At 40.1% G+C, this 21429-nt stretch overlaps 1 protein-coding gene across 2 annotated transcripts; it reads left to right on the forward strand.

Annotated features, from left to right (window-relative positions):
- Positions 1-734: 734 nt before the first annotated feature.
- LOC109639541 (coiled-coil domain-containing protein 85C-A-like) lies at positions 735-20121 on the forward strand. Of its 2 annotated transcripts, XM_020103055.2 has the most exons (5): positions 735-1631; positions 12201-12280; positions 13290-13370; positions 16616-16714; positions 17068-20121. In XM_020103055.2, exons 1-5 carry the CDS (start codon positions 956-958, stop codon positions 17173-17175), a joined length of 1044 nt encoding a protein of 347 aa, XP_019958614.2. In that variant the 5' UTR covers positions 735-955; the 3' UTR covers positions 17176-20121. The 2 variants fall into 2 exon arrangements, with proteins under 2 accessions (XP_019958614.2, XP_019958615.2); XM_020103056.2 differs by lacking the exon at positions 16616-16714.
- The last annotated feature ends 1308 nt before the right edge of the window (positions 20122-21429 follow it).

Genomic DNA, 21429 nt, shown 5'->3' on the forward strand with positions numbered 1-21429 from the left:
AACATGTAATTGTATGTCATCTTCTGTTGCCGAGCAGATAGCAACCTGAGCCAAGCTAGATTCCTGCATTCAAATGCAATCGTTATAATAATAATAATAATAATAATAATAACAATCATCATCATCATAAACGAGGAAGATTTTCATTGAAAAAGTGAAAAGGGTCTACTTGATTTTTTCCCACAGTCTTGAACAGTGGGGGCTTTGTTCATATCCAGGTCATGGGATGAATGTTTCTAAAATACCAACTGACTTAATGAAGCATGACTCTGGTAGTTTTTATGTTGAGAGAGCAATGTGAACCTCACCTCTAACTGCTGAAGTGCCCTTATTTTATTAGCCTATACTTGTCTTTGTATTTTGAAAAGGACGACAGTGTGTTCACTTTGCGAATGCATCCTTCGGAATGATTGTGTTCTGTGTGTGTTCCACTTCACGCGTGTCAAAGGAAATATAGCCACAGTCTACATATTGTGAGCAAGAATGCACATGCATAATATAATCACCCCTTAACGGTGATCTATAGTTCACATGTTGCTTGGTCCTGTTTTCTGATGACGAAATGTCAAAAGTGGCTAAAGTAATAGGACTGGTTTAAAAAGAATATCACAGCCACCAACTGGTCTAGGAGCATAATATATAACATACAGGTTTGTGTTGCTGCCTACAGAGGACACTGTGGTACTCTCTCTCTCTCTCTCTCTCTCTCTCTCTCCCCCCCGCCGGTGTCAGACAGTGTCTCCATGCTGACCCTCCACGGTTCATGTTTAACACTGTGAGGTGATTCCTTCAGTGTGTCATGTGTAGTTTTCTCTGCGGGTGGATCCGGAGCAGTTCAGTCTGATGAACACGGATCTGTCTGCAGCCCGGTGCTCTGTTTTACCATGGATCTGGATTTCATCATAACGTAGAAGACTCGCGATCTATTCCGGCGACATAAGTAAACAGCCTGGACATGGACGGTCACGGGACGGACGCGAGCAAGCTGTCCGATGAGGAGCTGCTGACGCTGGGGAAGGAGGATGTGATCCGAAGGCTGAGGAGGCTGGAGAGCCGCAACATGGACCTGATGCTGGAACACGCGGACATGATGAAGGACGTGAACCGCAGCCTGCAGGTCCATCTCCATGAGATCCGGAGTCTGAAAGACGTCAACCAGAAACTTCAGGACGATAACCTGGAGCTGCGGGAGCTGTGCTGCTTCCTGGACGATGACCGGCAGAAAGGGAAGAAGGTATCCCGGGAGTGGCAGCGGTTCGGTCGCTACACGGCCAGCGTCCTGTGGAAGGACGTCGGACTGTACCAGCAAAAGCTTCAGGAGCTGGAGGCCGGTCAGGAGGCGCTGAGGACGGAGAACATGGAGCTGAAGGAGATCGTCCTCATGCTGGATGAGGAGAGGAGGGGAGCCGGCTCCCGGAGCTCCATCGACAGCCAGTCCAGCCTCAGCAACCTGAATGGTTCGGTGTCAGTTCGAGACGTCGGGGATGGAAGTAGCACGTCCAGTACTGGAAGCATAGGCAGCCCGGACCATCACCCCCACAACCACCTAAATAAAGCCCAAACAGCATCTCTGAGAAGGTCTATGGACGACCTGTCCGCCGCTTACCTCCACAGAGGCACCGGGCTCAGTGGTGAGTGATTCTCAGATCAGGGTCAGACTGTGGCCTGTCACTTATCAGTTTAGCTGCATGAAGTGCAAGATGGACAAGGGGGGGACCTTGAGATAAATCATTATTGTTTACTTTGGGCTTCAGGCGAAACAGGCTGCAACACACAGGGGGCAACTAAGAGAAACCAAATGTGGCAAACTTCCAGTTACAAGGTGATTTATATCTCATCTTTAAAACATGAAATCACAGAAACATCACATGACTATGATCATATGTTACTGTTAAAAAGTCCATTCTTGACAAACTCAAACTCCAGTACAAGTTTGATCCTGACGTTTGATCAGCTGTAAGGTCTTCTGTAAAAGACGAGGTTGGCTTGATCTGTTGAAAATATAAACTCCAGAGTTGTTACTCCGAGGACCTCTCGTTTGTGTTGGCATTAGCATTAGAGAGTCCATATAAAACCACATAAGTTGCTGTTGTTCTAACAGTTGTTATATTGATGAAGGTTACGTTTCTGTTAATATTTAATCCAGTTGCCAAACATGTTCATTCTTTTTGATTCATGAGGATATCCCTTAATATGGAACGTGATGATTGTAGTGCTTGTCATGTTAATACGATCTTGTACCATTTGCTTTCATTCTCAGAAAGTCAACAGTGATCTCAAGTTAAACTCAGGAGAGACAACATGTTAAGAGTTAAATACATGCTGGGATGTATTCTGACAAAACACATCACCACCTTAGTGAGGGCTCGGATCCCTTTCAATTTACTTGCTCACACTCAAACAGTATGCTGTTTACTGGCTTTATAGGAATAGACTGTCCCCACAGTGGAAATAGCTGTGATTGAAGGTTGCATTTTTCATTCAAAATGTTAAGGGTAAGCATTATTGGTTGTAGCTTATTATACAAGGTACCCACAGGACCATATATTAACTGGGCCCATCTGTACTTTCGGGCCTCAGTCTTAAATTCAAGAACGCTACACCAAATTACGAGTAATCACATATTTCAGTCCCCTCAGAATGTTTTCATCAAGATCCTGCATTATTCCCTGGGTAATCAGTGAAAATAAAAACAAACGCCCATTGTCCTCAAAATGTAATGGGTTCTATCTTGGCCCATGTCCCATACTTTGACCAAGTTTTATGAAAATCCATTCAGTAGTTTTTCAGTAATTCTGACTGAGGTAAATATCATTTGCATTAAATGTAGCTCATGACAAACAAACAGGCAAGCATCAGCAGTCAGAGAGAAAGGTGCAACTCTCAGCTGGACTGATTCTATAGTTATAGTTCTCAAAAGCTTCAGCCTTGATCTATGATCCTAATATGTACAACTTTACAGACACATTGTTTTCTCAAATTGTTATAAGATTATTTTAGGTTGATGTGAGTATTGTGTCGGTCTGTCTGTGTGTATGTGCTGCCTTCTGCCATTCATCTGTGGTTTTTCTACCAAGCACATAACTGTGATGAAGGATTTTATTGCTGGAATAGAAGCTGGAGACCGACCGCCTGTTTTAAAGTAAACAAAATGCAAATTTCTTTGTGGGAGAAGAGAACCGCATGTGTGATAATACATCATATTTACATGATGGTTAATATAAAACTTCAGATGAGTCTTCACTCACAGAGTACTAATGCCTTTCTGCTCAGTGCATTCTGAGTGCATGGCTGCACATGGATCACTGACCTCATAGTCACCAGGATGAGCTTTGAAACCAATAACAGAACCAATTCTGCTTGAGTAAACACACACATCCTCTTCTCACAGATTCAGGTGGTGGTTTTTGTTCCTAAATGACAGTGTCTGGCCTGGCTTGGCCCAGAACGAATAACCATTACCATTATGACAGGAGCAAAGAACTCAGATGAGACAGTATAAACAACCTGGCTCCCCCCTACCTCTCCTCCACAAGCACCTCCCACCTGAAGTCTCAGATCTACTGATGTATACTTCATTATTCTAATCTTTAAATTTGTATTAAAGAGTTTATTGATTGTTTCCTTATTTTATTCCACAGTATGTAAAGCGTCTTTGAGAGCTTTGAAATGCGCTGTATAATTCTAATTATTGTTATTATTATGAATATAATAAAGTGGGAAAAAGTCCAAGTTTGAAGAAGGTCAAGGTGGAAACACTGGATGTACCCTGTGGGTATAAACCTGTCACTGACCATGTGCCTCATGCTGCATATTCCTCCCATTCTACTTCCTGTCTGTCACCGCCTTCAAAATCCCCTTCACTACAGGAAACAACAGCCTTGAGCATACACAGTGAAAATAACAATAAAAGTGGGGAACTCCGTTGCATCTGAAAGTCCTCAGTCTCTGTGCGTGTCTCCATCTCCACAGTGACGTGTACTTCATGTCAGCTTAAGCACAGTTTGAATTTGCTGAGTGGTCCTGTTGCACATAGGCACCATTCCATGTGGACTTGTTGTTTCTGATTCTGTCACATCCTAGTTTTGCAACAAGCTCAGTTCTCCATGTGATTCTGAGCGCAATTCATATTTGTAATCTTTGACCTACACATTACACTTTAAGAGTTTCTAAGGGGTTAAAGATATTTGTAAAGATCGCGACACTTAGTTATGAGCAGTAAACACTTTATTTAAAGAGATTTAGAAAAGTGTTACCAAAATAGTCTGTCAATAAAAAAGCTTAAATATACAGTATGTTAAGGTGCAAATAGGTAGCTGTGTGTTGGAAGCAGGAGTGAATTTCAACTCCTCTGAGAAACAGGAAAAGATTGTGATCAGTAGATCACTATCTGAGTCGTACCTCCATGGTGGCTGTGCTCAACTCAGCATGTTTGCATCACATTCAACGAACACAACACTTCATTAACAATGAGACACACACACACACACACACACACACACACACACACACACACACACACACACACACACACACACATCAAAGAGAGGCACAACTGTTGGAGCCTCCTTGGGTCAGACATCTGTGACAGACAGTGTCTGGAACACATCTGGTTGTCTTTGTTCCACAGTGTGGATTAGTACCATCACTTCAGGGTTGGACTGATTTATGGTGTAATATGGCCAGCGTGACCTCAGACAGGATGCACTCCTTTTTATTTCATGAAAGAGAGAGACACTGTGTGGTCTGGGTGTCTAGATTAGCAGTTTAAACCAGTGTCGGCCCAATACTGAAGGTACTTTGTCTCTGTGTGATACCAGTTAAGGTCTACAGCTGTGTGTGTGTGTGCTTGTGTTCTCTAGTTTTGACGGCCAATTTTGGTTCAATAACATCATTGTGAAGACATTTTGACTTTATGAGGACATTTGGAGAGCAGAGCAGTGACTTTCATGTCATATCATCAGTCTGTCATGCCCCTGTTGATTTAGTCATGCATGCTTGGGCGGTTAGTAACATTAATCATTGACACAGGTCAGCACGGTGTGTAAATGTAATCTGGAAGCGGATGTATTACTGTGGTCCATGTCAACATCAGAGTCTCCATCCATTCTTCATTCCATCACATTTTGTAAGCATCCGTTTTGTACTTGCTAATTACTTTAACGTAATGCTAATGTGCTCCCTCAAATGCATAGCAACCAAAGTTTAGTTTCAGCCTGGATCATGGCCATAGAAAGTTGTAGAATGTTGTAGGGAAGAGATTTGATTCATCCTGAGTCCTGCATGTGGACAGGTTTAGTCCTGGGTTAGCATCAGGAAAATATGTTATTAAAGTAAACATTACAACTTGTGCTTCAAATCACAGAGGCTTATCTGCATTTAATTAAGACCACCATGTTTCAGTAACCCTCACCAAATGCTAGCAGCACATCACAAGAAGGAAACTTTTCTTCTTGCTTCAGCTGACACAAGCGTGCTGAAGATTTTTGCAACTTGCCGGATGTCAGTTGACAACTTATCCACATTATGTTGATAAAATCCTGGCAGTATACCATTAGAGTATGTGGACAGGGGTGTCCATATACTTATGGCAAGTGTATCCCATTTTATTGCTTCTCTCCCTCTTCACCCACTGACACCCCATTTCTTACCTTCTGACCTCCTCCTCATTAGAAATTGCTGTTCTTAATAAAATAAAGCCAACTATTTTATTAGAATTAGAATCCATCAATACAACAAAAGATTTGTTTTGGAGTTTATCCAATTGTTTTAATTGATGAAGGTTTTTCCTGCTAAACGTCTGTTAATGTACATGTCTTTCCCTGATCCTGCAGCCATAAAAAGACAAGCAGTGCTGCTGTTAACCTCTGAAGGACCCTGTAAATTCAGCTATCCATAATTTGCTCATTGATAGCTTCTCGTGGCCCTCTGGAGACCTATAACATCTGCTGCTCTATGGTGGTGGTGGTGGTGGTGGGGGCTGCTACTGGTTCTTTAGGATTCAAATGCTTTCTAGTGACTCAAGCAATTTAGTTTTTTGAGTCGTCATTTTAAACTCAGGGTTCACTGTTGCAGGTTTTGTCCTCAGCCTATCCGAACCGTGATCCCTATGTACCGTCTAATCTGCCCAGATTTGATGGTAAACACATACTGAAGCTGTGTGTGTTTGTTGGAAGTCTTTGGGTTGAGCTGAATAAAAAGCTTGTATCTGTGCTCGGCCTCTTCTCAATGTTTGTGTGTGTGTGACAGATTTACAGCGTGTGATGGAGAGAGGCTGTGTTGTTATGTTAATGAGGTTGCATGGGAAGGTCTTTGTCTGTGTGTGTGTGTGTGTGTGTGTGTGTGTGTGTGTGTGTGTGTGTGTGTGTGTGTGTATCTGCAGCTATGAAAAGCTTTGAATGCACCATGGGAGAATAAGGTTGATTCTATACACCATCCACTGTCTGCTGTTGGAGAAGCGGAGCACAGTGCTGTGTGTAAGTTTATATCCATGTGACCAGCTGAGTGAATCCATATTAGTAACTCTTTTACAGTGCGCATACAGGACTGCTACCTCATTTCCTCTAAGTTGAGGCTTATCAGAAACAAATAGAAATATGAACATTTTTCAGACTGTGTAAGTAGAATCCACATGGTGGTTTCTCTGCTTTCAGTCGTATGAAGCTTTGTCTGTGACTGCTCTGCGGTGACTCAACTGTGGCTTCTCTTTTTTCTTTTCTGTTTTTACCATATATTTTGCTCTTTATCTTGATTACTATAAAGATATTGTTATAATTAACATTTTACCTAGAACTTGGTACATTGGACTTCTGCGTGTGGGTTTCCTATTTCTTACACTGTCACTTCCAAAAAATCCTCTAACATATTTGACCATGTACCAGGTCCTTCATGCGACCCATAGAAGCACCCACACGCAACAGACCTAACCTAACAGTAAAACAATGTGTGGTTAAAGTTCTGGAAGGATCAGGGTTTAGTTAGGTTTAGGAAAAGATTGTGGTTTGGGTTCAAATGAGCTCTTCCTTCAGATTGGAGGACCTTTGTCGTCATGTCTACAATAATAAACACCAAGGGAAGGTTTTGGCAAATAAGTGACTATATCATGTATCTGAAACACAGCCTGAGGTTTTACTTAATCAGTTTAAACCCATTTACTTCGTGATTGATTTGAATGTGATAACAGGCAGAAGAGACACATGTTCAATCTGTGTGAGTTTACTCTAGCTGTAGGAACGAGCCCTGGCCTGGCATCACAGGACAAAAGCTGCCTGCTCAGGAATTCCCACATTCCAGCACAGTGCACATAATGGCCTGAGAGCAGTGTGGGAAAAAGGCCACGCTGAGGAAACAATAATAGAGCTTTGTTTTGTCCAGTGTTGCTGAAGAGCCTCAGACACCTGCTGGGTGGGTCCAGGGAGGAAGGAGTTAAATAGGCTACACAGCAGCTTTTCTGAATGTAAATATGGACCAAATCAATTGTGTGTTTGTGTTTGTGTGTGTGTGTGTGTGTTTGTATGTGTGTTACTGTATCAGAGACAGTGCTGAGCCAGTCTTTCTGCTGCCAGCTGCACATTGTGATCTACTCACTCACTTTCCTGTGCTTTGCCTGTATTTCTCCCAGCATGTTCAAGGTTCTCATATGACAGACTTTCATGCCAGTGTTTCAGCTGAGGAGGGAATGGTTAATATGAGAATGTAGATCACTAGTGCAGTGCTCGTTGTAAACATAACTGTTTGGAATGGACTGTTTGCTTGGCCTGTGGTGATGTTTTGGAGCTACTTAGGAATTATTACTTGTCATTAATGAGTCCTGCTCAAATATACTGTCACCCTTTATTGTTTATGTGCTGGACGTTGTGTGCAAAGTTTTTTGTACACAGTCTATGGTGCAGAGTGAAGATTGAAAACTGCGTTCATCCTGCCTGGCTTATCTGCAATGAAGATTTTCATAAAATGAAACTGAATTCTGAAAACTGTTCATGTGTATGACTTACATGTTACAGTTTGAATGATTTATTTAACTGCATTTATTTTTTCATACGTTGCATTTCGGCTATTTCAGACTTCAACACAATCTTCAGACCTAAGTTCACAACTTTTCAAAATAAAACTTCTGTAATTCAGCTCGATACAAAGCATTGTATTGCAGCAAAAAAAAAAAGAAAAGAAGTGTGCCTTTACTTTGAAGACAGTTTATCAAAATGAAAGTTGAATGTTGTCATGACCGAGATCATCATCCGATATGGTGAAATAAAAATAATCATAATATCAAAATGATTGGGTGGGTCAGATATTAATGGGCAGAGGCTGCCGACTGCCTTTGTAGTTAATTTGAGGATGGAGAAAAACGCCATGTCCACAAATGCACATGTGAAAAAAACAGTGCATTTCATTCAAATACAATCCTTCTAGTTCAAGCAGTTATATAGCAGGGCAGCTTGAGACAGCAGAATATGTCTTCAAAGGTTTCCTTTAATATCTCACACAATGTGCTTGTATAGTGTGGACCTGAGAGTTCTGCTTCACCTGAAAATACAGGCTACATCATTTTCTTAAAAAAAAAAGAGTTTTCACATTTTTGTCCACACCAGCATTTTGGCTTAGTTTTAGTTCCTGTCCATACTCACACACCTGAAAACACATATCACATATACTGCATATGTGACCACTAATGTTCACTGGGCATGGGCATGCTGGTACAAACGGATTGCTGGGTTGATAGCTGCAGAATGGTCACACAAAGTTCAAATAACAATTAGTTTCCTAGACATGCTTATAATTGATTATCCATTGATTATCCATATCCACTGGTAGCTGAGGCTTATGACGGTTGTGTTCCTCTGGAAGAGAATCATGTGATAGGAGCCTGAATAATAAATCTATATGTCATGAGATCCAATTTGTAATATGTTGTGAGTGCCTAGGTCATAATTTCCAAATCAGCTTAATGAAAATTTCAGACCACTCTTCCATGAAAAAACTAAATTTCAATCACCTGTAAGATATTTAACATTTTTCCTTAAATCTGGGCTACTTAAACCAAGTTCTCGTCTCTGTACCATTCCCTGGTGGATTTGTTTCTGTGCTTCAGGGCGTTATCCTGTTCATTGGAAAACTGTAGTCTTGCTCTAATGCTCTTGTTGGATCGTAAAGTCTTTTTCCTGGCAGGACTCCCATTCTGGTCAAACTTGTGCAGTCTCATTCTGATTGCAGACACATTAACTTTGATGCCATGAGTTTACTGCAGGTGCTGTGTTGAAATTTCATGGAGCATTTGTCTTGAATCAAACGATCTGCTTTTGGTATTAATTTGCCAGGTTGACCATTCCTGGACAAAGTGGAAGTTGTTTCTAATCTGATGAATTTGCGGAATTAATTATTTCACATGATTTGAAGATATTTTAAAAATCCTTGCCAGATGCAGAGGTGTCTAAGCCTGTATTTCTGGAGCCTCTTTAGATCTTGGAATGTTGATGCTCACTCAGAGAACAACAGACCCTAATGAGATAATAAATACTCTGTATGGAGGTTCAATCATTGGCACCCCATCTGGATGACACTGATTCTTGATTGTGTAACAAAGGAAGGGATCGTTTTTAAGTAGCTTTTTTGTTTTTTTAGTTATGTTTCATTTGAAAATAGGAAAATTGAGATGAGTTAGTATTGATCAATTATGTGTCATTGATTTGAGCATATTACATTTGCTAGCACAGTTTACTACTCTTATTTGAAGGTTATTAGATATGGTTAACCAACCAAGGTACAATGTACTTAAAGGGATAGTTCACTGAAAAATTAAAATTCACTCATCATCTACTCACCAGTATGCTGATGGAGGGATGGGTGAGTGTTTTGATTCCACAAAACACTTCTGGATTCTCAAGGGTAAACAGTGTTGCAGCAGAATCCAATACAATTGAAGTCAATCGTGACCTCCTCTCTAGGTGTAATAAAACAACAGAAAAAACCTAATATGCCTCCATACTGCTCGTGTGGTGTCATCCAAGTGTCCGCAAGCCACGACACTGTGTTTTAAGCCTTAATGTCCACTTATGTCTTCTTACGAGGTGAATTCACGCACCCTCTGGGCACACCATTGTGTGGCTTCGTCCACTAACCCATGTAGTTACTGTACTATGACTTTAAGGCCTGAAACACGGTGTAAATTACCTCATTTTGAGTCACATATGAATGTCTGGGCTTGTGGACATTTGGATGACACCACATTTGCAATGTGATGTTTTTTCTGTTGTCTGAAGTACAGGTCGGTTACTTCAATTGTATCGGTTTCGGCTGCAACTCAAGAAGTGTTTCGTGGACTCACACCCACTCCTCCATCAGCATAGTGGTTTGTAGATGATGAGTGAATTTTCATTTGTCTGTGAACCATCCCTTTAAACCTCCGCTCTAGTCAAACTGATGTCAGGTCGGCTCTCATGAACTTCATCTAATACCTCTTTGCCCCCTGCTTGGATTTTATTGAACCACATATTTCAATATTCCCCTCCCAGACTTATGAGACTCCTCAATATCCACATTCAGGTCTAGAGGAAATGTCTGTGGGGCCAGGTACAAAAAACTTTGACCCTGTGCTTTCATGCCTGACATTCTAAATTACTATCAAACAGGATTATAGTAAATGAAACCTGGGGAAATGTGAGGAAGGAAAGTGGAGCTGAGCTGCAACCCCTCATCCACATCTACCCCTAACTGAACGTTAGCAGGTTATCTGTGTAAACTAAACTGAAAATCTTCTTGAGCCATAAGTGATTTCAGTGAATTCTTCCATTTTTATAGATAGAAGTACTCTGAAGGACAGACAGAGAAAGACAGAGACAGACAGAACTGGACTGTACTGGCCTAGTGCTGACTGACTGTAATTTAAGGAGGTCCTCTTACCTCTGCCTTTATTTGTCAGCACTGTCTCCACTTCAGAGGGTGGAGTGGTGTTCCTGTGTGCGTGTGTATGCATGTGTGTGTGCGTGCGTGCGTGCGTGTGTCTGTTCCTGTGTTTGCGCTGAGGTCAGCACCATATGTACCAGTGACTTTGACCACATCGCCTGGACTTTATCTCATGGCTAGTGGAAATGGAATGGAAATCAAGCTCTTCACCAATTTCCATTTCTACAGTTTTTTCCTGATTGTTTTATGTTTATTTATTTATTTATTATTTATTTGAAATAATTAATCATCAAATTGAATAAATAAGAAGACGTTTTGGTGCAATTCAATGCAAAGCGTCAAATCATGACATGCATCATTTCAAGGCACTTTACATTGTAACAGTTCCCACAAAGCGAAGCACTTTGGCAAATGTGGAAAAAAACCTCCCTAGTGTAGTGCATGAGCATTCGTCTGATATTATAAAAGGCCATGTCAAACAGAAAGACCTGCAGTTCTTTGTGAGTTTGTTCTGCATGTATGGCTGATGAAAACCTAAAACTTGGACTCTAGGGAAAGAAAGCAGACGTGCCCCACACAACCTGAGGTATTATCACATGTAGAAAGTGTCACACTAATGTACAGTACCTAGAAGTCACAGATGGCATCGTTGGTCGAGATAGTGACATTATAATTTTAATTGCACACACATATATATGACACAAATTGGGCATGTACGTTTTGCTGGATCATGTTCAGAGGTATCTTTGAATCAACATCAACAGCCCTTTGGTTTAAGGTTAAACTCATTATCTTTCAGGTGCCAGAAATTCCTTGACTGCCTGATGTTGTTCTGAGAAGTAAGATCAGATCATACAAAGAGCTTCTTATGTGGAGATTAAACATGTGAAAACATGTCAGTCCAGGCGCTAGAAAGAGAGATGCATGCTCAGATGAACACAGGGTGGAACGTAGGGCTCAGGTATCAGTTCACTGCAGCCATCAGACACTATAGAGGCCCACAGACCAGCTCATTGCTTCATAATAAAGCTATACAGTGCTGAGCATGTTGCTGTGTCCAATGAAAGACAATGAACATAAAGGCATGAGCAAATTCTTGTATCCATCCATCCATACCTGGATAGGTCAGCAGCATATCACAGAGAACACGTTTGCTGTGCTAATCGCTGCATCACCGTGCCATCACAGATTCTCTGATACTTCATTTAATTGTATTCACTTGAAAATGAAATTATAATTGGCATCTGCTCAAACCAAGATCTCACTAGATGTGACTTTTTTTTCTTTGTCTTGTAAAGATGCACCCGTGAGTTACGTCACACAGCTGGAGACAAAGGTGAGGATGCTAGAGGATGAAAACGAGCGGCTGCTGTCACAGGTAAGTGGTGTCACTGTCATGTTTCTGCTCTTCTCTGTTTGCGTGTGCATGTGCACGTGTGTTTGCGTGACTCCTACGAATTATTAACAAGCAATAAGAGATGAGCCTCAAATCTTCTGGCTCGTATATCTGCTGTTTATGTAGCAGCACTCCCTCCATCTTTCAGTTTTATTCACTCTGGCCGTGTTCGGGTTATGCTTCAATAAAATCTTAGCGCAAAGACATGACATCGCCTGCAAAACAATGGCAATAAAGTCAGATGAGGATACATTCAATATTGCTGCTCATTTCCCTTTATGAGTGACAACAGTCAGTATATGTCCAAGCTGAAATGACAAGACTCTACTCACACGTTTTTGAAAGTTGTTAAATTGTATCTCAGTTATTTATTTATGGTCTTCCATAGTGAAAACTCCCATCATGACCTCCAAGTGTTGATGGCTGATACCTGGTGCATGTAAACAGGACATCTAATCACATCAGTCCATTTCTTTTGTTAATGTTTGTGAATTGTGAATGGGAGGAATAAAAAACATGTGATTTGATTTTCATCATGTCAGTTCAGCTCTTCAGTCAGGCTCAGACACCACTTTATGCAGTGTGTGGGATGGAATTGAATTGAAAATAAAAAGATATCAACAATGTCAGAAGTTAAAGGTCAGAAGTTAAAGGTGCAGTATCAGCACTGCAGCCCTTCTCACATGATTCAGATCAGGAAACTTTTAACTTCCTGCAGCAGACACAGGTCATCCTATCTCACCTCAAGTTCTGTCTGAGCAGCGGATTGATCCTGTCCGGCTTTATTGCAAACACAGCAGATCTACAGCACCTCCTGTCGCCATGGGGACAATTTGTACCTAGCTCAGCAGCGCTGCTGCTTCCTCTCACACCGTCTCTTTTTCCTCTTCATATTCTTTTTGTTCTACTGCTTGTTGCCTCAGAATTTTCCTGTACACTCATCTTTCTGTTAACATGGTGACAACAATGATTGTGAATCCTTCCTCTGCAGAGTGCTGCTCGGACCCCCTCACCCACAGGGTTCTACATCCCCCCAGGGCAGAAACCAGAGGCAATAGTCCACGCAATGAAGGTAGACCACATAGTACAGAGCTTCTATTTTACACCATAATAAAGATGATGATGGATCCTTTACTCAAGTAGTGTGCTTTTACTTAGGGCGGGTTCACACCAAAAAGTCAGGTTCCTGCTTCAAATCAGTGTCAGGAAGATACATTGTTTTAATTTTCCAACTGGTTCAGTTTTCTTTCACAAAGGCAAAACTCAAATGTTCCAGAAAGTATAAACAAAAGCCATATGGTGGAAATGTCGCTCTATTAATGTTCATAAAAATACAACAATCCCACCCCAATTTCTACTTGAATATGATACATCATGAAGCACCGTCAAACATTCAAGGACTGCACAAATGAACATCTGTTTAAACAGCGGGTATTAAAAGTTCAGTGTGTAAGATTTAGGTGAAAGGAATTTTTGGCAGAAATTGAATGTAAAATAATCCTAGTGATGTTTTCACGGGTGTGTTTCATCTAAATTGTATGAATGGTTGTTTTCTTTACCAAAGAATGGGCTCTTTATACTGTATTTATAAACTTTATATTTACATGGAGGGGGGGGGGTCCTCTCTGTGGAGGCTGCCATGTTTTGTACTGTCGTCAAAACTGGACAAACTTAAACCTTTTGAGTTTTTGTGACAACTGAAGTTCACCACAGGTTCTCTGTCATGTTTGGAAGGGGAGGGTGAGATGAGGAGTATTCAGCTGCAACATGCACCTTCACCTCTAGATGTCACTAAATTCTACACACTGAACCTTTAAGTAATTTAATAATTGGCCTAATGAGCTGATTAACTGTGGCTATCCATGGCAGACGACGATGAGTTGGTGCATGTTCCCCCGGGCTCCTCGTCAATAACATCTACCACGCTCACAGTGGGTGTCGAATTAAAATCCTTTCACCATCATACCTCACAAATTTGTCCTTTACATCTGCAGAGCTACCACTTTATTTCCAAAGCGTTGCTTACTTTGATGTGCTGTTCACACCGTTTTTTTTTACTTTCACTCGACACTGCGCAGCAGTTCGCTGGAATCCACTCTCCTTCATTTATTTACAAAATAATTAGAAAACCTCTGTATTCTTATGCATCGTCTCTAGTAATTGTGATATGTTTCAATTCAAGATTCAAGGGTTTATTGTCATATGCACAACAATTACATTTAGCAGTTGCTGGAAATGAAATGCTTCAGTCCCAGGATCCCCTTTAGCCATGCTCAGAAAAATTACACAGGATAAAAATAAAGATAAAAATAAAAATAGAATATATAAAATAACAATAAAGAATAAACCTAAACTATTCAAATAATATAATAAATATACACCTAAAAAAGTAGTGCAATTTTATATTATAAGGTGCAGAGAGATGAATTATGGCAGATGGGAGGAGTTTAAAAGTATTAAGGCCTGGGGGATGAAGCTGTCTCTCAGCCTGGTGGTGCTGGCCCGGATGCTGCGGTACTGTCGGCCAGATGGCAGCAGGCAGAACAGTTTGTGGTTTGGGTGATCGGGGTCTTTAGTGATCCGGTTGCTCTTCTTCCTACACTGCCGGGTGTAGAGGTCCTCCATGGATGGCAGCTCCGTCCTGGTAATGCGCTGAGCAGACTTCACCACACTCTGTAGAGCCTTACAGTTCAGGGCGGTGCAGCTGCCATACCAGGTGGTGATGCAGCCAGTCAGTACACTCTCATGGTGCACCTGTAAAAGTTGCACAGAATCCTGGGATATGTTCTCTTCTGCCCAAATACCCAGGAGGCATCTCACTTTGTCCTGAGTCCATGTTTATCCCCTGCCAGTCAACATTTCGGTTGCAGTTGGTGTGGTGACTTGCCAGTTGTCAAAACAGGAAGAGAAAACGTTTTTAAACCATTGATACGAGAGATATACTGATACGCTTCCTGTCATTATTTCGAAGGGTGTACACAACAGAAATGAACCACTCCAGAGTTCACTTGACAGCAGTCAGAGACCACCAGAGTGCAGTTGTCTGGGCTGCACCAGAGTTAGAATCCAAATTCATACCATCCAAACGAACTGCACAAAAGGTGTAAACACTCCAAGGTTTGATTTAACTGGACTACACTAGGCTGACGTGAACCCGCCCTTAAATACAAATACAACAATGTAACAATACTCTTAAACAAGTAGAATTCGTGCATTTAAATTCAAGAATCTGTACCTCATGTAGTTACTGTACTATAGTAAACATACATGCACAGTAAAGAGTCTCCTGTGACTGATCTCTTCTGTGTGACATGATCAGATTCTTAATCCTGAGCTTCAGCAGCACATGAATGTTTTCAATTAGAGGTCGTCACATGGCAAGGTACTCATGGGAGAGGACAAAAACCACTGATCTCCTTCACTGATCTGTTTTCAGTTGGTCTTGATTTTGAGTGAAATATTGGAGCATTTATGAAACTATGGGACAAGTTTAGAGATATAACACCTGACAACCCAGACACATCAGAAATTAGACCCCTCAGATAGGGCTCTTAAACTGTTTACATTAGCACTCATAAGCCACGTGGTTGGGAATTGCTTGTTTAATCTTTGCAGGTTTTTTGTTTTTTTTACAGGATTTTCATACTTTTAAACTGCAACTGGTAACCATTTACTGTAGCTGTCAGTTTTGTTTGGTGTATTGATGTATTCATATCCTTTACTGGAGTAAAAGTACCAATATTGTAAGGTGAAAAATACTCCAGTACATATGTACGTTGTTGAGGTAGACCCATGCTACTTCCAGTGATCCAGTCAGTTAATGTGTGCACAGTATGTCGTATACGTTGCAATGAAGGACACCAGCTGCCCTCTAGTGGTTAAAATAAGCTAGCGCTTTTACCAAGTCTAAGTTGATACACCACCTCTGTCTGTCTGTGAGCTCTGACTCCCCTCACTCCAGATGAACTTAGTGCTGCTCATGTGCTTCATCAGTACAACTGTGTTCAGACTTTACAGCAGAGTTGGATTCAGTTTTGTTCTCAGTTACAGTTATTTATGCCTCTTGAGTCGTTTCCTTTCCTCATGTCAGCTGAACACAGGTCCAGTATTGGTGATGTAGTGACGTATTGTTGCCATGTTGCTGAGACAGCCTTTGTTTCTATTGAAGTTGTTGTGTGTTCACAGTCTTTGTTTTGTAGCAGTGTTTGACTTTTTCTATTGTATTTAATTATTTATTATATCGTCCATTTGAATTAAAGCTGCAGTGTAAAAGAAAAGAAAAGAAACAGATTTGTATTTGTGTGTGTGTGTGTGAAGGTGTTGCAGGTCCATGAAAAGCTTGACAGACAGGGTTCACAGGAATATGGTGAAGATCTCAGTGAAAAAGAGAAGGCCATCGTCAGAGAGATGTGCAATGTAAGTTCCAATAAGAACCTTCCAGCAGCAGTGTGGCGATAATGTCCATATGTGGAAATCTCAGGTAGAACATGCAATAAGTCAGTGTCGCTGATTTTTGGATATCTCGAACCTGTGCTCCACTGAATAAAGCTACAGGATATGATCCCCATATTATTTGCTGAAGTTCACAGCTGAAGGAGATGTCCTTTCACCAAAGTTTCTGGAACATGATAAAAATGCCAAAACTTATGACTAATAATCATGTTCCATCACTGATGATTATTTAAATGATTTTTAGACATATAAGACTGATGATAAAATGACTGATAAACATACACAATATATCTAACACTATTGATTGTCCCTTTCAGGTTGTTTGGAGGAAGCTGGGCGATGCCACCGGCTCCAAGCCGTCCGTCAGACAGCAGCTCTCAGGAAACCAGTTCAAAGGGCAGCTACAGTTGTCGGACACCAAGTGAAGCCAGACGTCCCAGCAGTCGAACAATCCTAGCCTGAACTAAACTGAGTTCTAATGGATGTATGTCTCACTTCTACCTGGTGTGTGCCTGAGACACAGATTGTATGAAACATTCTAAACTGCTGGGTTTGGGTTTACCTGCCATCGTCTTAGAAGCAGAAAGTCTGAATGTGGGATATGTGGGCAAAGCCTGATTGGAGTTCCAACACAAGATGCAGTCACCATAGCTGAATGGGATTAGCCAGGGCTTCATTTGAAATCACATCAATTCTGCAACGTATACTGTACGCCCAGCCTCCACACTACTACTACACCACACCACTTACACAGAGAGGTTTTAGTTTGAAAACACTGGGGCAGTATTTTAGTCTGGACTGGCAGAAACACAGATGTTTGGAAACTATGATGTAGACACACACAACTGCTTCCTGATTGGGTCTTTATGGTCATACTGTAACCTGACTCGTCCCATGACCCTCTTCTGAAAGAAAACAACTTGTGTTAGCCTCCGCTGCCAGTGTAGAACACAACATGGATTATTATTATTATTCGAAGCACTTGCTGGCCAATTGCTGACCCTGTTGTCTTTGCTTTCAGCAGTTAGATTCAGCATTCTACAATGATACAAGTAATTATATGTGCAGGAGACAAACTGTTTTTCGAGCACTCTGAGACAATTCCCATGTCCAGCGGAAGCACATGCCCAGTGTACATGAGCCGTCTCGTAACATATGTTTTCACGTGTGTTTGTAAGGGGATTAAAATTGAAATGGAGCAAAAACGTTTGTGTGGACAGAGATTGTTTGGCGTTTTCAAACTAAAACAACCTGTCAATCAAGTCAACACTACCAGAATCATTCCCTTTAAGCCTTAATATTTCTTAAATGGTTAAATATTTCTCACCCTGACACATTAACTAAAGTTCTTAGAATCAACTGGTTGAAATGTCCATGAGACGAAGCAGCTGAACTTCTGCCACCTGCTGTCACAGGGACCAGACCAAACAGCAGCTCATTGCCCTGATAGTGACCATGACTGTCTCTGCAGGCGCCTTGTGCCTTGAGTTTTTTTTTTTTCCATAAGAAAAGGAAGACATGTATTTAAACAGTTCATGAGGTTTTCTCTGATTTATATTTCCTTTCATTTGTCTGATTAACCAGAGCGTCCCTCAAAACATTTCCCGGACATTACATGACCTTTAACATTGTTGTAAATGCACAGTAAGAATGGAAAAAGGTTATGAAGTTCTAAAAGTCACATATTAATTAGTGCAGAGCCTTATTAATGTGCACACAAGATACTTGTGTGTGCACAAGATAAAAAAAACATGATTCAGGATTCAGGTTTAGGGATTCAAGTTATCAAAAAACGAACAGAATCTCTTTTGAAGCTGATCATTTTCAAACTGTAGAGTTACATGTGCATGCACTAACACTACTATCTCTGATTTCTGAAACTTAGCCAAAATGTAAAAGACAGTTCTTATGTAGAAAGCTTATATTTTATTTCGTTATAAATTCTGATGTTAGCAGCAGCTTTAAAACACAGGACACACACTGTGCATACATGAGCTACCATGTATTTCCCTGTTCAGTTTACTATTACTCTGTGACTTGTTAGGAAATGTAATTGCGCTGTGTTACCAACAAAAAGACTGATAAACTAACTTCACATCTGTCTTTCATTCAGAGACATGTTTAGTGAAACACAGTACAAACATTGGAAGCAGAGTCATCCTCCATCATTATAAAATGCTCTACGCTAACATGGTGTTGGCTATGAGCTAGCCACAGATGCACCACCAATTACTGTCAACAAGTAAAGTGAGAAGTATTTGTGACTAGACAATTTGAATAGGCTGCACAATATAAACAGGGCAGCTTGCAAATATTGAAATGCAAACACTGAAAGGTGATAAATGACCCATGCTATCAGTCTTTCTGCTAAGCTATAGGCCTTATACATCTTGTGCTGTGCTGAGCCACAGTGATTCAAATGTATGCTCTCTTCTTGTGGGTGAACCATGTTTTCTTTAACATCATCAGTAACTCATGCTCGGTGAGCTTTGTTTATCACTGTCCAACACAAGCTTATGTTATGTTTAAAAACTGAACAAATATCTTTTTTATTAATTTCAAGCAAACTTTGATCATTTCAGGTGGATCAACTGCACACACTTCATTCTGCCACAGGCATTTTAATCATGACACAAACTTTGAAGAGAGAATTTTACTTTCCCCAAAGAATAATCAAATAAGCTCATCTCAGAACAGCCAGTAGAGGGTAACTTTGTTTATTTTTTTCATTTCAATGTGGAATCTGTAAGAGGCTGATCCTCTAAGAAGAGCAGGGCATGACTGGAGTATTTCACATAGTGTGACACTTTTGAATTTATATGACAATTGTTGAGATTCGGGGTGTTGTTATATACCAATATTTATGAGGACCATGAAATAAATAAATAAATGTTTAAATTCATATGTTAATCATACACATGAAAATCATTTAAATAATCAAGCACCTCTTATACACTGTTTGTATCTTTCCGCAGTGAAGCAATAATTATTTGTTTCACACTCCAACATAGCATTTTGTTTTAGTTTTAGTGTAATTTGCCAAAAGAGAAATAAAACAAAATACATTTGTATTAAAGTTTTTCCTTATATATTGCAATAGTATCATTATCAAGAAAAACTTTGGCAGTGATAATCAATCATGTAGTGAAAGTTTGACATCATGACAGCCCCAGTTGAGATGATTATAAATGAGGTGTTGCATAGTGAATTATAATGAAGGTAATTATGCTATGATATCTGCTTCTATACTTTTCTTTTCAAGTACAGTTGACCATACATTTGCAGAGTTAGTTTTGCTGTAAATCCTTTCTCTGTTACACACAAAACCGCAGACTGTTTCTATTTGTTGAGTGTAAAGTTTAGTTTTAAGACCACCATTTTCATGGTGACATTCAAATGTTGTTGACTGGGCTCTATTTTAATGACCTTAGCTCATAAATTAAAGCTTGTGCAGCAAGATGTGACCAAATCCACTTTTACTAGCTTAATGGCAGAGGTTCCTGCTTAAGGTACATGGCTCAGAAGGTTTGTAATGAGTCTCTTTCATGGTGTTTTGGGGCCTAACATGCAATAATATATTTGTTCACCTTGTTTATGTGTTTCTAATATAACAGTGAAATGCTGCAAAGCTGTCTTCAGACCAGGTTTTCGTTTGTCAATCACTTTCTGCTGCCTTAAGATAAAAATGTATCAACATTGCAGCTGACCACAGCTCATTTGAAGTCCAGCATACACACCCATGGGTGCTCAGATGCGCACGAATACATGTTCTATTTAAATAACTTTCAAACAGCCACCGCTGGTGTAAGATAAGACCCTTTGACTGAAATGTTCCTCCATGATGGTATATTTTAGAGAAAGACCTGAAGAAGCTGTTTATCAATACATACTTCCTATAGGTTACCATTGTGTAGCATTCCTTTATATTTTTGTGAAAGGTGTATGTAGCTTGAAATGTATTTTAGCAGTATATGATAATGATATGAGAATGTTTTAGATGGTTTTGGAATAAAATTTAAATATTCTTTTCTTTATAAATCTGTGTCGGTAGATTTTTAATGTGAAAGCTTGACATTAAATGTGGATTGTTTGGGTTATGGTTATTGTTTGCCAGGCAAGCATCTACAAACATCTAGATTTTAGATTTTAGGATCCGCCCCAAATTGTACACACTCATAATTATCAGTGTTTTGAAAATGCCTGGTTTATTACATCTAGTTGCATTAAAATTTTTGGGAAATATAACAAAAATGTTGAAATTTGAGCTTTGTTGCATTAGGAGCCATGAATGAGTTTGAGATTAATATAATTTGTTTTTGGTTATGACACAAGGTATTTGATGGTTTTTATTTTGCAGTATTATTTTAATTTAATTTAATTAAATTAAAATTTTGATCATGATACCGCAAAAAAACAAAAAAGCATTAAAGGTGTATTACTTGGATTATTTGTTATTTATGTTTATTGCTTTGGTAGAAAGTAGGTCACATAGGATATGAGTGGGGATAATACTTTATTTGAGCACCTGGTCACCTTTGTGGGGCTAGTTGGAAAGAGGGTTAGGGTTTTTGGGTTTTTGTTTGACTTTCACGCTGTTTGCTGTGTTTGTGCAGGTTAAAATACATTGATGATGATAAAAATGGTTAAAGGTTGTTCAGATTGCAGTGATTTTTTGTTTA

The sequence above is a fragment of the Paralichthys olivaceus genome, chromosome 12 (assembly GCF_024713975.1).
Source record: "Paralichthys olivaceus isolate ysfri-2021 chromosome 12, ASM2471397v2, whole genome shotgun sequence".
Taxonomy (NCBI): Eukaryota; Metazoa; Chordata; class Actinopteri; order Pleuronectiformes; family Paralichthyidae; genus Paralichthys; species Paralichthys olivaceus.

Bases quoted from the DNA above. Each gene is read 5' to 3' on its own strand.
- LOC109639541 (XM_020103055.2), top strand. From the start codon at position 956: ATGGACGGTCACGGGACGGACGCGAGCAAGCTGTCCGATGAGGAGCTG. The intron at 13,371-16,615 runs GTAGACCACATA...GTGTGTGTGAAG, and splicing joins CAATAGTCCACGCAATGAAG to GTGTTGCAGGTCCATGAAAA. The intron at 16,715-17,067 runs GTAAGTTCCAAT...TGTCCCTTTCAG, and splicing joins TCGTCAGAGAGATGTGCAAT to GTTGTTTGGAGGAAGCTGGG.